This window comes from Drosophila obscura, unplaced genomic scaffold (assembly GCF_018151105.1).
Source record: "Drosophila obscura isolate BZ-5 IFL unplaced genomic scaffold, ASM1815110v1 contig_151, whole genome shotgun sequence".
NCBI lineage: Eukaryota > Metazoa > Arthropoda > Insecta > Diptera > Drosophilidae > Drosophila > Drosophila obscura.
In genome coordinates, this window is record NW_024542737.1 from 1,019,668 (window position 1) to 1,033,855 (window position 14,188).

Here is a 14,188-nt window from a genome sequence, read left to right on the forward strand (position 1 = left end):
GTCTATTGTTGGCCATCTCTGAGAAGGAGAGGATGCTGTCGAACGCGAGAGAGAGAGAACAGAGCAGAGCGAGCGCATTTCATGCTACTCGTGCGGGGTTCTTGCACCGACCTACGCATACCCTAACTTACACGCACACGCAGCTATGGGATATTTTATTATTCACTTTCAGTTTTATTTGATCTTTGACTTGAGGCCTTTCTCCAGCAAGGGTGCCACATCCTTGGGATCACGGTTCCTGGTCTCCGGCAAGTAGCGGCAGGTCAGGAGGAAACCATATACGCATATTAGCGCGCAGGGTATGAAGGCAAACGGTCCGATGCACGTCTGCAGGAGGGGGAACACCATGCTAAGCAGGAAGTTGGATAGCCAATTGGTCAGGCTGCCCAGGGCCATGGCAGCGGGACGTGGCGACACCTCCAGGATCTCTATCGGTAAAGAGTGCACAATGCAATGCACAGCGTAGGCATTTTGCTCACTCACCTGAGCCAATGAAAAAGGGCATGGGTCCCAGACCCAAGTTGAAGGCAACGATGTACAGCGACAGGAAGAGGATGCAGCCGTAGGAGACCTCCTTGTACGAGTTCTAGAGGATAAATAGGATAATGTAAAATGCGAGTATTCCAAGCATAAGCTACCATTAGCTCCAGTCCGACGCTGAGCAGTGCCAGAAAAATGGATGAGAGCAGGCAGGAGAGCATCATCATGATCCGCCTGTTGAACCTGGCCATCATCCATGGTCCGAAGAGGGCAACGGAAAAGTTCAGCACACCCTCGGCAAAGTTCAGCCACAGGGCAAGCTCCAAGCTGAACCCAGCATCTGTGAAAATGGACACGGAATAGTACCAGATCTGGGGGGACGGGGAGGGGATTAGATTATCCTTTCTGTGCCCCACCGCCTACCGCCTACCGCATTTATTCCGCTCATTTGCTGCACCAAATGGAAGGAGCACACAATGATCAGGGGCATCGTCAGCTTGCTGTTGCGGATCACGGCCGCGATGCTGCTCTTCTCCACAGCGGCGGCCGAGGCAGCCTCAATCTCCGCCAGCTCCGTGTCTGCGCGCTGCTCGCTCTTGCGCAGGCGCACCAGAATCGCGCGGGTCTTCTCCCTGCTGCCCTTGGCCATCAGGTAGCTGGGGCTCTCGGGGAACCAGAGGAGCGGCGTCAGGCCAATGATCACGAGTATCACATAGCCAGCCAGGGCGCAGTGCCAGTGTTTCCTGGTGCCCAGCAGGAAATCGAAGGAAAATAACTGCCCCACCACAACGCCGCCGGTGATGCCGATGCAGGTAAAGACGCCCACGCTGCCGCTCAGCTCCGCCGGCGCCAACTCCACCAGATACATGGGCTGGGTGGTGTAGACCAGGGCAGCTGCCATACCGCCAATTAGACGCCCCAGCAGCAGCATCTCCACCGAGTTGGCCATGCGGCAGAAGAACTGCAGCAAGGCCGCAACGGTTAGCAGAGCTCCACTGACCAGTAGGCTGCCCCTGCGCCCCAGCTTCGTGTTGAAGCTGGGCGCAAACAGGGAGCCCACAATGCCACCGACCTGGAACATGGACACCACGCAGGCCATCAGAGTCGTTAGCTGAGAGTCGCCCAAGACAGTTCCGTATCTGGACAGGGCCGACTCGAAGATCCAAAGTCTAATGAACTAGTAAGAGAGAAGTATTGAGCTCTCTGGGGGTTGCCAATGGCTTGGGGCTCGACTCCACCCACCTTGGCTGGTGCGTTGACCACGCCAAACGAGTATCCGATGGGAATGACGGCGCCCAGGGTGATGCACACGCATATTAGTAGCAGCAGCGCTGTCCAGCCCTGCTTCTCCTCGGCCATTGTGACAGATAAAACGTGATCTCCTTTGTTGGTCGTAATTTGGATTTATATTACGTGTATATACTGATTACAATGTTTTTTAATAGATATATGCATACATCTGGATAGTCCTAGTCCAGTTTGGAGAGCAGGCCGTGGCTCATCAGGGGCTTGACATCTTTGGGCTCGCGTCCTCGCGTTTCTGGCAGATAGCGCCATGTGAGCAGCAGACAGTAGATGCACACGCACATGCAGGGCATGAAGGCGAACGAACTCCAGACGCTCTGGAGCAGGGGAAAGCACATGCCCACCAGGAAGTTGCCAATCCACGAGAAGAGGCTGCCCATCGACATGGCCACTGGGCGGGGCGAGTCTTCGAGCAGCTCTGCGTAAGACACAATCTTGCATTAACAATTGCTCAGGGCACAAAGGAGAGCCAAGCAAATACAAACCAGCGCCAATGAAGTAGGCTATGGGACCGAGGCCCAACTGGAAGCCCAGGATGAAGCTGAGGATGAAGGCAGCGCAGAAATAGGTGAGCACGCTGCTCTCCGAGCTCTCCAGGAAGTACAGGCCAATGGACATGGCCAGAAGCGAAAGGGCGCAAACGGCGCAGGACAACATCATCAGCGGACGACGCGGGAACTTGTGGATCAGAAGCGGACCCAGCAGGGAGGTGCACAGATTGAAGCCGCCAATGCCCAGATTCAGCCAGGTGGCTGCGCCCGGGGAGAAGCCAGCCTCCGTCAGAATGGACAGGGAGTAGAAGAAGATCTGAAAGAGGGGGGGAGGGATCGACATCAATTTCCAGACAGTTTGAGGCGGAGCCTGAAGGACCTACAGCATTGACGCCACTGAGCTGTTGGGAGGCCTGGAAGGAGCAGACCAAGAGTAGTGGCAGAAACAGCTCTTTGTCGCCCAGAACCTGACACAGGGAGCTATCCTTGTTGCTGGCCTGGGCCTGAGACTCCAACGTGGCCTTCATTTCGAGCAGCTCCCGCTGCACTGCTTCCTCGGACCCCTGGCCACGTATACGTCGCAGAGCCAGTTCACTGGCTGCCGGGTCGCGCTTGTGCAGGTAGAGCCAGCGAGGACTCTCCGGAAACCACCACATGGGCAGCAGCGAGGCCACCACCAGCAGTGTGTAGAAGCTCAAGGCGTATGGCCACAGATCCTCATTGCCAAGCAGCTGGGAGAGGGTGACCACCTGGGCGAGCAGAATGCCACCCGTCACACCGATGCAGGTGAAGACGCCGACACTGCCGCTCAGCTCCGGGGGAGCCAGCTCCAGCAGATACATGGGTTGGGCGGTAAAGATCAGGGCAGACGCGATCCCGCCAAGGAAGCGTCCAGCCATCAGCATCTCCAGCGACTTGGCAGCCCGACACCAGGTGAAGAGCATGCCGCAAACCACCAGTACCGCCCCGCTAATCATGAGACAGCCCTTTCTGAAAGAGGCAGTGAGATAATTCCAAGGGTCGGCTTTCGCCCGCTTTTGCCCACTCACCGGCCGTACTTGTCGCTACACAGGGCGCTGAAGCAGGAACCGCAAATGCCCCCAATCAGATAGATGGAGACGATGCTGGTCCACAGTATATCCAGCTGGCTGGGGCTCACGACGGTGTCGTACTCGCTGGCCAGGATATCCTCACACCAGCGCTTGATGAGCTCGGCCGGTGCATTGAGAACGCCGAAAAAGTATCCAACCGGAATGGTGGTGCCCATCGTAACGCTCACGCAGATGAGCAGCAGAAACGTGTTCCAGCCGCGACCTCCGGCTGACGTGACGTACTGCAAAGATAGCAAAGTAATTTAAATGATTATCGAGAGCCAAACGAAAGACTTAAGCCACAAACTCTCTCCGAATGTGCGAGAGAGTGCCTGTCAAGCAAGTTACCATAACCAAGACCATGATGAGCCACAAACAAAGAGCAACCAAATCCGCGATGCTGCTTCGCTGCGAGCCAAAACTAAAGTGTTTCGGATCTTTGTTGGGGCTTGCTGCCGAGCTCCGACACCAGCGTTAGTCATCTATCTCTGCTCCCTCCCTCCAATTGTATGTCAATTGCATACACAGAGAAGGTTTGGAAACACTGCTCCTCCTCCAACTACAGTTGGTTACAGCACCCACAGAGCCCGCCATAGATAAATGTCTCGTGTATTGTTCTACTTGTTTTCTTATCACTGACACGGGCGCTTCTCTTTGGGTTGCACAAAACATATCCGAACGCTTTAATGCACTACTGTAAAGTGTGCACAATGCCCTCGTGCCGCTTCGGTTTTTATTTAGCGATATATCTATTATAGGGCAGTGCAATAAACTATCATATCACTATTAGCAGTTGCCTCAAGTGAGCCATGCTCGCCGGAAGGGTATCCCCTGATGGGTCGCTTCTGTGGCGGATTTTTTACAACAATAAATCTAATTAACAGAAAGAGTATTAGTCGGAGTGCCGCGCCGTCCCCAGGCAGGCGCTTAATTGAACATGTGCGGCAGGCGATAAGGGACGGGCCTTATGCACAGTTTGAACTTAAAGTTAGTTCCTCATTCATTTCTTGTTTTTATTTTTTGTACAGAAAACTTATGACGTAGACAAGATTAAAAAAATTGGCTTATTGTCGATGAAGGCACTAGGCACGGTCGCCCCCCATCTTTGCAGTTGTACATTTAACAGACGTATCATTAGCTAATTATATCTAAACGTAAGACGTGCGTCTGCGACGAGTATCATTTGACCTTGGACCGGAAACCCTTCGAAACGAGAGGTGCCACCTCTGAGGGATCCCGTCCGCGCGTTTCCGGCAGATAGAATTTCGTTAGCAAACAGAGCAGCACACAGGCAATGGAGAACGGCAGGAAGACAAAGGCTCCCCAGGCATTCTGTAGACTGGGGAAGGATATGCCAATTATGAAATTGCACGTCCATGACGCGAGGCTGCCCATCGACATGGCCACGGAGCGAGGGGCCACCTCGAATAGTTCTGCAAATTGAAAAGCATAATTCAAATCAGTTAGCTGTCCAATAATTGAGCCAGCCCCAACGGCAGTGTCTGGAATAGTCTATATATAGTCGTAAACAAACTGGTCCAATGAACCTCGTTCAATTCAATTATAGACAGAGTGGTCGGAAATTGGAGCAACTGGCGGCATCACGAGACTCGACTTCGACTTCGATTTTGATGCTTGTGGCAGCTGGCGTCGTCACGCGACTCGGACCGGCCCGGCCTCAAATTACCTGATCCAATGAAGTAGGGAATGGGACCCAGGCCGAACTGGTAGAAGAAAATATATCCCATGATGCAGAAAATGCATGCCATGGCAAACCAGCTGACAAAGTCCTATAATTCACACAAAACCAGAATCAGAATATGCAATCAGATGGCAGAGACGCAAACACTCACAATATAGTACAAGACGAAGGCAATGGTGAAGAGGAAGACGGAGCACATGGCGCAGGAGAACATCATTAGGGTGCGTCTGTTGTACTCGGACATCAGCCAAGGTCCCAGCAGCGAGATGGCCAGATTCAGGCATCCAGCACCCAAATTTGCCCACTGGGCGTTCACTGTGGAGAGGCCGGCCTTCTCAAAGATGGACACCGAATAGTAGAATATCTGCAAAGAGCTCAGATTGTAGAAATGTCCATATATGTACGGGTATGTCAGTAGCACTACTCACGGCATTGATGCCAGACAGCTGCTGGCCGCCGTGGAAGCAGCAGACAATGACAAGCGGCAGCAGAAGACGGGAATCGCGGAGCACATCGCAGAAACTGCTTGTCTGCACCTTGGCATTGGCCTCGGCTTCCATCTCGGCCAGCTCCTGGGCGATGAGGTCCTCCGCATCCTCGCCGCGCAGCCGCTGCAGCTCTCGCCTGGCCGCCGCACGATTGCCCTTGACTATGTACAGGAACTTGGGGCTCTCGGGGAAGAGATACGAGGGCAGGTAACACACAATAATCAGGCCCATGTAAGCGGTCAACGCATAGTGCCAGAGATCAGCGGTGCCAAAGACATTGGCCAGACTGCATACCTGGCCCACGACCACGCCTCCTGTCACACCCACGGCACAGAAGACGCCCAGTGTACCGCGCAGTGCCAGCGGAGCCACTTCGGACAGATACATGGGCAGGGTGGCGGTTACGAGGCCCGATGCGAGACCCACTATGAAGCGTCCAATCAACAGCATTTCCACGGAGTTGGCGGCGCGGCAGAAAAAGAAGAGCACGGCTCCGATCGAGAACAGCGCTCCGCAAATGAGATAGCATGCTTTTCTGTAGCGAGAGAGAGAGTGAGATATTACTATTAACAGTTTCCGTTTTACATTTGCACTGAATTAATGACCTACTGAATATTTTTAGGTCGTATGCCAATTTGTATTGCAGATTAGGTGACATATAAAACTCTAGAAAAGCGATAAGTTTAGCCGCGTCTTATCTAACTGATTAATGATTAGCTTATTCACATACCTGCCGAATTTATTGGCCGCCCCAGCTCCGCCCAAAGAGCCGATGGCGCCACCGACCAGGAAAACAGAAACAATGCTCGACCAGAGCAGATCCAATCCGGTTTCGCTCAAGTTGCTGCCATAGTTGTCATGCAGCGTTTGATTACACCAAATTTTCATGAGCTGTAAAGATAGTGTGTTATTGCTTCCACTTGATAGATACTTGGGTTGGGTCGGTACTACGCACCTTGGAGGGAGCATTGATAACGCCTATGCAGTAGCCCGTGGACACTGCGCCACCAAAGGTGGTGGCAAGGGCCACAAGCAACAGCAGCTTGCTCCATCCCGGATTCTGCAATTATTTTCAAAACTTAATTAGTACTCGTACTTATTATTGAAAAACATTTCAGTGCGCATAAAAGCTGGACTCTGATAGCGTTTAGCGGTGCGGTGCGTCATTGTACTGTACGGGGTCATAGCGTACTGATTTATTCCCGGAATGGAATGCTTTAATCTGAATAATTGTCGCTAATTATGGCTAATACTGACCCAGGGTCAAAAACTTTCCATTTCTCTTCAAGAGCATTGGGATTAGAACAGAACAGATTGGGTAGAAAACTATTTATAATCAAGCTGCTATAGCTGAATGAGATTGGTGATGTCTCTTTATAAACTGATAAGCAATGCCTGGAAATTCAGCTGATAAAACGAATAAAAATATCGCAAATTTGCCCCAAATATTCGACTGTACAGTACAGAACATGTTTCTATGTACACAAAGTGCCTAATGTAAAGTTTAAATGAGTCAATGTCACAGTGGCTTATACTGTGTGTCAAGTAAATACATATTGTACATACATGTGTGTGTATAAGCGTCATCTGTGTTAGTCTATTTTAAGAATTTGAAAACATTTACATATATAGTACATATGTGCATACATATGTATACTTTGTATGAATAAAAGTATCAACAAGAGTAGGAGAGATAAAAGAACAGCATCCAACAAACACATGGACAACAAAGAAAAAAGTGCATAGTTCAAAAGCAGGAAATCGAATAGTTTACAGTTAGAGAGGTAAACAGAACAGATCTTGCAGAGAGAACAGGAGAGTAGAGTGTTGTGCTCAGTTAAAGAACCGTTTACTCTCTCACCTGATTTGTATCCGTCTGTTGCGTTAGCAGTTCCACTCGTGTGGGCTGGGGGTATAACTGTTGTGACTCGGCGGGGTAATTTTTGTTTTCCATATTCATGAGCGGTACATGAACGTTGGTTGTAAGGAACACTTTATAAGGCACTCGGAATACACGCGAACATTAACGATGCGTGTGATGATTGTTAACAAAATTGTTGTTGTATCGTAGCGGTCCCGCAATGGATTTGCAGTGTTGTGTAACGCACAATGGTTATCATACAGGTGAGAAGGTTTCGTGGTCGTATGCAAATTCATACAATATTATTCAACAATTTGGAAAAATTGTTTATATTCGACGATAGAACAGAAGCGTACACCGGTAATGCCAGCGTTGGAGGCCTGGAGCAGCCTGACTGCGCGATAATGCAAACCGATTTATTGGGGGCCGGCAACGGCAACTAGTATCAAGAATTCGCTCTCTCCCTCTCTGTGTACAGTTTTAGCTCATGGCACAACACACACAAGGTAGGGTCTTAGCGAGCGCTCTCTTGCAAGGCGTGTATCAACGAATTAACGGTAACGGTTGTAATTACCGTTTTATTAATATTACGAATTTAATGTTTTGGGTTAAACATTCAATGTGTTTAGGCGACCTCACAGGGAGAAGACAGAGGGGCAAAAGAAATGCCACTATCAACAAGCAGGTTGGCCGCACCTTATGTACGTAATGTGTCATGCGGCCGCTTGCCCCATTCGTATTATTTATGAGTTCGTGCGAATATTATTAAATTAAATACTGTTGGATAAGTATAAACAAATAAGAAGAAGAGTCGACGTTGGACCAATTTTTCCTGTCGCCAGAAGCTGAGATCGCCACAGAGCCGTTGCATCCCGTATGCCGTTGAATCTCTGTCAACTGATAAACGTTTTCGCGCCTTTTCAAATTTAAATGAATCAAAGCGAAAAAGCAGAGCATCATTTTGGTCAACGTAATTGGATCAACGGTTCACAGTCAATAAACGTGCCTTCGACCAGCAATTTGCATTTGCCGTATTGATTGTACTCAACATAGACACCAATCGACTACATGGCGGATGGCCAGCGCAGCCAAATGATACACATTACAGGTATACAAGCACGTTCATCGGAGGCCCTAATCATTGATTACTCAAAACAATATCTGTCCATTACAGCTGTATTTATCGTGTGTACGCTGAACTACTCAGACTGTATTGGCCTTCCGCTGATAGCCAAATCCTTCTTGAACAGGATGCAATGGCTAATCTGCGCAGTCGACCTGTCCAGGTGCCTCACGTTCTCACGTTCGGCCAGACGCTATTTTCCAATAGAGACATTACAAATATTTGAGTTATTTTAGATATGAAATGTTCTGGGTTGTTGTCCCTGATGCAGCTGAGCCTGTTCGTGGTGGCAAGCCCAGGCTGTGCCATTTTCGGAACTAAGTGAATGTAGGATATACGGAGTTGAGTTTACTTTGGCAACTTAATAGCTTAATGTTTGATTACATCTATTAAAAGATACGTTTTTAGTTTAATAGGCAATCGAATTGTTGCTTACTTATTAACAATATAAAGATTACCCAATGCATGGGTACAATTTTAAACGAAGCTTAAACAGAATGGCTAAATAATACTTAGACTATATTCATTGTGTAAAAATAAATAATTTGTTCAATTATGTTTCTCAAAAGTTTGTACTTACATCACTGTTATTTTCTGTGGCGCCCATCGGAATATATCCTGCACAATACGTCCTTGTTTAAACAATTAAACACTGAAATATTTACGAAACGAAATGGACATACATATGTACATATATGTATGTATGAATATCGGATATTATAAACTGGAACGTTAGTGGATTTGAGATTGCTATAGAAACACACATATAGTCCGCGGGTTCGTTAACGGCACAGCGCGGCGGTTCTGGACTGATTGCGAGCGGATTGGCAACTGTGGGGAATAATTAAGCCCAATGCACTTGCCTCTGCTGCGGTCAATGATATCGACGAGCTGATAGGAGGGTCATAAACTGCCAAATTAAACGAGCCTGTTTTGTGGCCCTGATTTAATGAAACAGCGCGCTGGTGTGGGCGTGAATGTTTTCCATCCGTATTACTTCAATAATAGCTATTCCTCGATCGCTGCTTCACTAAAATTATCTGTTTAATTCAATAACATTGGAAGCCTTTATCAAAATGTGTTGAATGTGCTGTTGGAATACACAAAACACCGCTTTATCTTTATTGATTCGACCCATGAATTGACCAGAATCTTGTGCTCGAATTGTTTTCATAACACACCTGAGAATCGATTAGATGTGAGGGCAGGGTGAGGGGTTCATACAAATTGCAAACAATATATGTAAATTTTAATTTAAAACGTTGCACAGTTCGGAAAATGCGGAAAACTGAAGATTTGTTTTAAAAATGAAGTAGCTTGATTTTCGAGATTTAATTCAAAATTTTGTTCATAAATGTTGCAGTTTTAATCAGTTAAAGTTTATATTAAAAATATTCTGAGAAAATAAAAACACTTAGATATATATTTCAAGTATTTATTTCATACGGATTACTCCTACAAATACTGAATACTAGCGCTTCTATTGAACTAAATTGTATGCAGAATCCGCTTTTTATTTATTTGCCGAAGGGATAATCTTTCTTTCCACATGATCGATGTCTGTATTGGGACTGCTTTAGTCCAAAGTTGAGAATGTCTTCTGGATAGAGGACGGGCTGTTGCGTGGCTAGGAAAAAATGCATGAATTATACTACGGAGAAGAACAGCAAGAACATAAGTTAGCTATAGCTAAAAACAGAGAGTTAATACCATCAATACTAATGATATTGTGGGTACACAATATTTGTTACTTTTTCGTATTTGAATCAATTTGTAATGGGCGCGAAAATTGCAAATGATATCGATATAAATGTCAGTGCTGTAAAGCGGCCTTCCTTTCCGGATTTTTGTTTCTCGCTCGAAGCGGTCACACTTTGTATAAATATTCAAATTCGCGAACAAAATTTAATTTTATTATTTGAACGATTCTATATATAGCCAATATCATTCCTGCTCAGCTATTGGATATCCTCGTTGGTGAGTTCGGACAGATGTGTCGCATCGGGAACAGGCCGATGATTTTTGCTACCTCAGCTGATTGCGGTTGCTCTTACTCTGCCATATGGAGAGCACCTGAACATGAACATGATGTCAAAGTTCTTGTCGGGAGTCTCAGTCTCTGTCGCCAACTGTAGGGCCATGTCGATGCAGGTGCTGCCATCCACTCTATTGCTGGTCATGTCCGCATCGTTCCTGGAAAATCGGGCGGACTCCAATCGTCGCGACGTTCCTGCAATACATGGAGAAGGACTTCTGTCCCACCTACATTTCTGAGGGCAAGCGGGGATCCCTGGATCATCGGCCTGTCTGTACCTGGCTGTAACCAGCTCTGGCATCATTTGGGAGTTGAAGAATGAGAGCAAAAAGCACTTCCCGGCTTCCTGGGCACTCTAGTGAAGTGCGCACCGGACATGAACGATGTCGTGTTCCAACTGGCCTTCATCGAGCGCGAGTATCAGTTCTTCGGGCAGCAGCAACTGATCAATGAGATAACCTCGTACTGCACGGGCCAGGCACTCATCCTTGGCCTGGATATCCGTGGTAAGGGGTTGGTTAGGTGATTGGACTTAAAAGGGGCGTAGAGGGCTTGTTCTACGAGCCATTACAGGTACACCTACCTTACCTTATTTTAATATATTACTTGTAACAAGCATTACAACATATTTTCATTTTAGGGGCCTATACAAGGGCCTGATGAATTCGCTGAAGGTGTGGTCGTGGGCGTTAAGTCCCAGTTCGTGAACACACAACGTTCAAAGATACTGATCTGATTGCTGAGATGTAAATATTAAGCCTGTCTGATACCAAAAAGCCTGATAGTCAGGTCAGGTGTTCTGGTACTGTTATTTTTGTGCTAGTATCTGGAAATAGTAAAATAGAATCACAAGTCAGTTGAAAATCAGTACAGCAGTTCATATATTTTCATTTGTCGTGTTTGTTGCTACGGACGTGTTCCCAATTATCAAAATTCCCAACTATAGAGCCAATATTCGGCAAGCAGAGTCAGTCGTATTTTACGCAACAAAACTTGGAGCAGATCAACTGCAGCAATACAGAACCAGACAACCATCATGGCGAATTTGGCTGTATCACGCATCAAGCGCGAATTCAAAGAAGTTTTGAGCAGCGAGGAGGTGAGTCCATCATCCCATGTGACCAGAAGCTTACCCGTATGACTAGCGTCGCCATCGCCAGCGGCAGTGGCGGTACAACACTTGGGGCGACTTGGGAGGAGTGTGGAGGAGCAATAATAATAGTGACTCAATTAATATCTGTAATTTTCTCTGACAGATCGACCAGTGCGCTATCAAACTCGAGCTTGTGAATGACTGCTGGACAGAGCTGCGGGGCGAAATATCAGGCCCCCCCGACACACCATACGAAGGTGGAAAGTTTATGCTGGAAATTAAAGTGCCCGAGACATATCCGTTCAGGCCGCCAAAGGTGGGTATCCCTAAAGCAGCACACTAAACCGCAGGTTTAAAACAAAATGCATCTTGTCGGCAGGTTCGTTTTACGACGCGCATCTGGCACCCCAACATCTCATCTGTGACTGGGGCCATTTGCCTGGACATACTCGGGGACAACTGGGCAGCGGCGATGACGCTTCGCACGGTTTTGCTCTCCTTGCAGGCCTTGCTGTCCGCTGCCGAGCCCGACGATCCGCAGGATGCTGTTGTAGCACACCAGTTCAAGGACAATTACGATCAGTTTCTGCTGACCGCGAAGCACTGGACAAGTGCTTACGCAGGCGGACCGTGCAACTTCCCCGACTGTAACATAAAAATTAAACGCCTCAAGGACATGGGCGTCGACGAACATGAAGCGCGCAGCGTCCTCTCTAGGGAGAACTGGAACTTGGAGGAGTCCATCAAGTGCCTGTTCGATTAGCTTGCTAAGAACACGGTAGCAGCACCCACACCCACAATAAATTTTTAATTTGTTCAATTTGTTCTTTAATAAACCACACACCATGTTTCAAGGTTCTGTTTTGTTTGGTTTGAATTGTACATTTGGTCGCCGGGTCTCCTGCTACAGGTGGGCCTTAGGCCCTGCCCGCGAACCTCTTAGTCAATCAATCAATCATGTGTCATATTTCTGTACATGTCCGTGAACCTGGGCAGCCTCCGTTTATATTTCCTTCACTCTTTTCTTGCTATGCTAAAAGAACTAACCGTTGTTTTTTTTTTAAATGAATGAAATAATGAAATTAAGCATTAAAGACAAACTGGCGGGCACATACGCACACCTAAATAACCAAAGTCATCGATCAGAGAGAGGGCATCGGCAGAGGCAAGTCGAGAAGTGGCGGAATCTCGCCTTAAAACAAATGATTATTGGTAGTTGATTGCTCTTAATTGCTTTTTCTTGGCCGCCCACTCCGTTGGAAAATTACTGCAGTTAAATTCAAGTTAACCTGGTCGTAAATCGCGATGTGGGCGACCTTTCAACCTCGATGGTGTGCATTGAACTGGCTGAAAATTCGCAAATCCCCGAGGCACAGACAATGGCCCCGGCTGGAAAATAATAATAAAAAAACTGACAACTGTTGCGAAAAAAAAGAAGTGAAAAAGTAAGAGAACTTGAAATTGATATGTACAACACAATGCACAATGCACGAACATTAAGCAATTTCCTTTTCCTTTGAGCCCAAGTTTATAGCGGTGGGGCCTCTCATCAGGCGACTGACTTTCAGCTGGCGGTTCATTGTACTCCACCTGTCATCGCTCTGCACCGTTCTGTTCTGTTCTGCGGCCAAAGATAAAATCGCATTTTAATGGCCACCAAATCTCCAAATCGCTTGCACAGAGCAGCACGGGCTTTATCGTCAATCCTCAAGCCAAACAAATTGCCATAAATTGGCCGCCTTGGAGCTGTCGAAAGCAGAAAAGGAACAATTCGCCGGCATCCTTAACGGATTGCTTTCTAATGGTACGAGTACTCATGTATGTACACATATATTCAGGTGAATTCATTTATTATGTTGCCTACAATAATTCATCGGACAAGCTGCAAATGCTATTTCATTGTTCTTTCAGCCATGTGTCCACTTGTTAGCCATGCTCTTTGATGCAATGTTGCTGGCAGGCGGGACGGACAGAAATGAAAGGAAAGTGCAAACATGAGCTCGAGAGTGACTTACATTGTTGCACTCCACTATTCGCATTTTTCCAGTGACCCGAGCTGGACCAGGACGCTCTCGACACGACTGACAGACTGACTTTGACATGGCATTGTGCCCGGGAGGACAGGGAACACAAACACTGTGCCGGACAAGCAACCGGACTATAAATAAGATACGACTCTACATACACACATACATACATACTCGCATGCACATATGTATGCATGTATATGTTGCTAACTGAATGAAGGGAATTAATGGATGAATGTTTGGGGCGTGTGTGTCGGGTGTACGTGCGGGCTCTGTGTGTGTGTGTGTGTGTGTGTGTGTGTGAGAGTGTTGTAAGTGCAAGAACTGTGTCACGCCTTTATTTGGTCGCTATCTACATATGTCCTTGCAAAAGGGTAATATCATTTCAGGCAGAGGTTCGCGAAATCTGCTAAAAGATACAGAAATAGCCAGAGAAGACTGTAAGTATTCTTCAAGGCTCCTTCGCCGTTGAGCTCTATCCTTCGAAGAGTA

The 14,188-nt window shown here is 47.5% G+C and overlaps 4 protein-coding genes and 2 long non-coding RNA genes across 7 annotated transcripts; 3 read left to right on the forward strand and 3 right to left on the reverse strand.

Annotated features, from left to right (window-relative positions):
* Nucleotides 1–153: 153 nt before the first annotated feature.
* Nucleotides 154–1,906, reverse strand: LOC111075100 (solute carrier family 2, facilitated glucose transporter member 3). Its single transcript, XM_022368199.2, has 5 exons — nucleotides 1,723–1,906; nucleotides 911–1,657; nucleotides 639–851; nucleotides 484–586; nucleotides 154–428 (listed from the first exon to the last, which is right to left on the reverse strand). The coding sequence occupies exons 1-5, from the start codon at nucleotides 1,837–1,839 to the stop codon at nucleotides 175–177; spliced, it is 1,434 nt and encodes a 477-aa protein (XP_022223891.2). The 5' UTR covers nucleotides 1,840–1,906; the 3' UTR covers nucleotides 154–174.
* On the reverse strand, nucleotides 1,863–3,952 carry LOC111075098 (solute carrier family 2, facilitated glucose transporter member 7). Its single transcript, XM_022368195.2, has 5 exons — nucleotides 3,716–3,952; nucleotides 3,326–3,609; nucleotides 2,660–3,266; nucleotides 2,271–2,592; nucleotides 1,863–2,203 (listed from the first exon to the last, which is right to left on the reverse strand). Exons 1-5 carry the CDS (start codon nucleotides 3,728–3,730, stop codon nucleotides 1,950–1,952), a joined length of 1,482 nt encoding a protein of 493 aa, XP_022223887.2. The 5' UTR covers nucleotides 3,731–3,952; the 3' UTR covers nucleotides 1,863–1,949.
* A 403-nt stretch (nucleotides 3,953–4,355) lies between these two features.
* On the reverse strand, nucleotides 4,356–7,828 carry LOC111075099 (solute carrier family 2, facilitated glucose transporter member 1). The gene is made up of 7 exons (XM_022368197.2): nucleotides 7,419–7,828; nucleotides 6,513–6,617; nucleotides 6,288–6,448; nucleotides 5,498–6,092; nucleotides 5,221–5,433; nucleotides 5,055–5,157; nucleotides 4,356–4,800 (listed from the first exon to the last, which is right to left on the reverse strand). The coding sequence occupies exons 1-7, from the start codon at nucleotides 7,515–7,517 to the stop codon at nucleotides 4,547–4,549; spliced, it is 1,530 nt and encodes a 509-aa protein (XP_022223889.2). The 5' UTR covers nucleotides 7,518–7,828; the 3' UTR covers nucleotides 4,356–4,546.
* LOC111075101 lies at nucleotides 7,386–9,190 on the forward strand. Of its 2 annotated transcripts, none has more exons than XR_002607887.2 (3): nucleotides 7,386–7,975; nucleotides 8,048–8,526; nucleotides 8,593–9,190. It is a non-coding gene; the product is annotated as an uncharacterized LOC111075101 (long non-coding RNA). The 2 variants fall into 2 exon arrangements; XR_002607888.2 differs by having other exon boundaries at nucleotides 7,386–7,924.
* A 926-nt stretch (nucleotides 9,191–10,116) lies between these two features.
* LOC121403856 lies at nucleotides 10,117–11,287 on the forward strand. Its single transcript, XR_005967511.1, has 3 exons — nucleotides 10,117–10,518; nucleotides 10,576–11,149; nucleotides 11,217–11,287. It is a non-coding gene; the product is annotated as an uncharacterized LOC121403856 (long non-coding RNA).
* Nucleotides 11,288–11,302: 15 nt separating this feature from the next.
* On the forward strand, nucleotides 11,303–12,523 carry LOC111075086 (ubiquitin-conjugating enzyme E2-22 kDa-like). The gene is made up of 3 exons (XM_041591805.1): nucleotides 11,303–11,675; nucleotides 11,833–11,985; nucleotides 12,049–12,523. The coding sequence occupies exons 1-3, from the start codon at nucleotides 11,613–11,615 to the stop codon at nucleotides 12,430–12,432; spliced, it is 600 nt and encodes a 199-aa protein (XP_041447739.1). The 5' UTR covers nucleotides 11,303–11,612; the 3' UTR covers nucleotides 12,433–12,523.
* The last annotated feature ends 1,665 nt before the right edge of the window (nucleotides 12,524–14,188 follow it).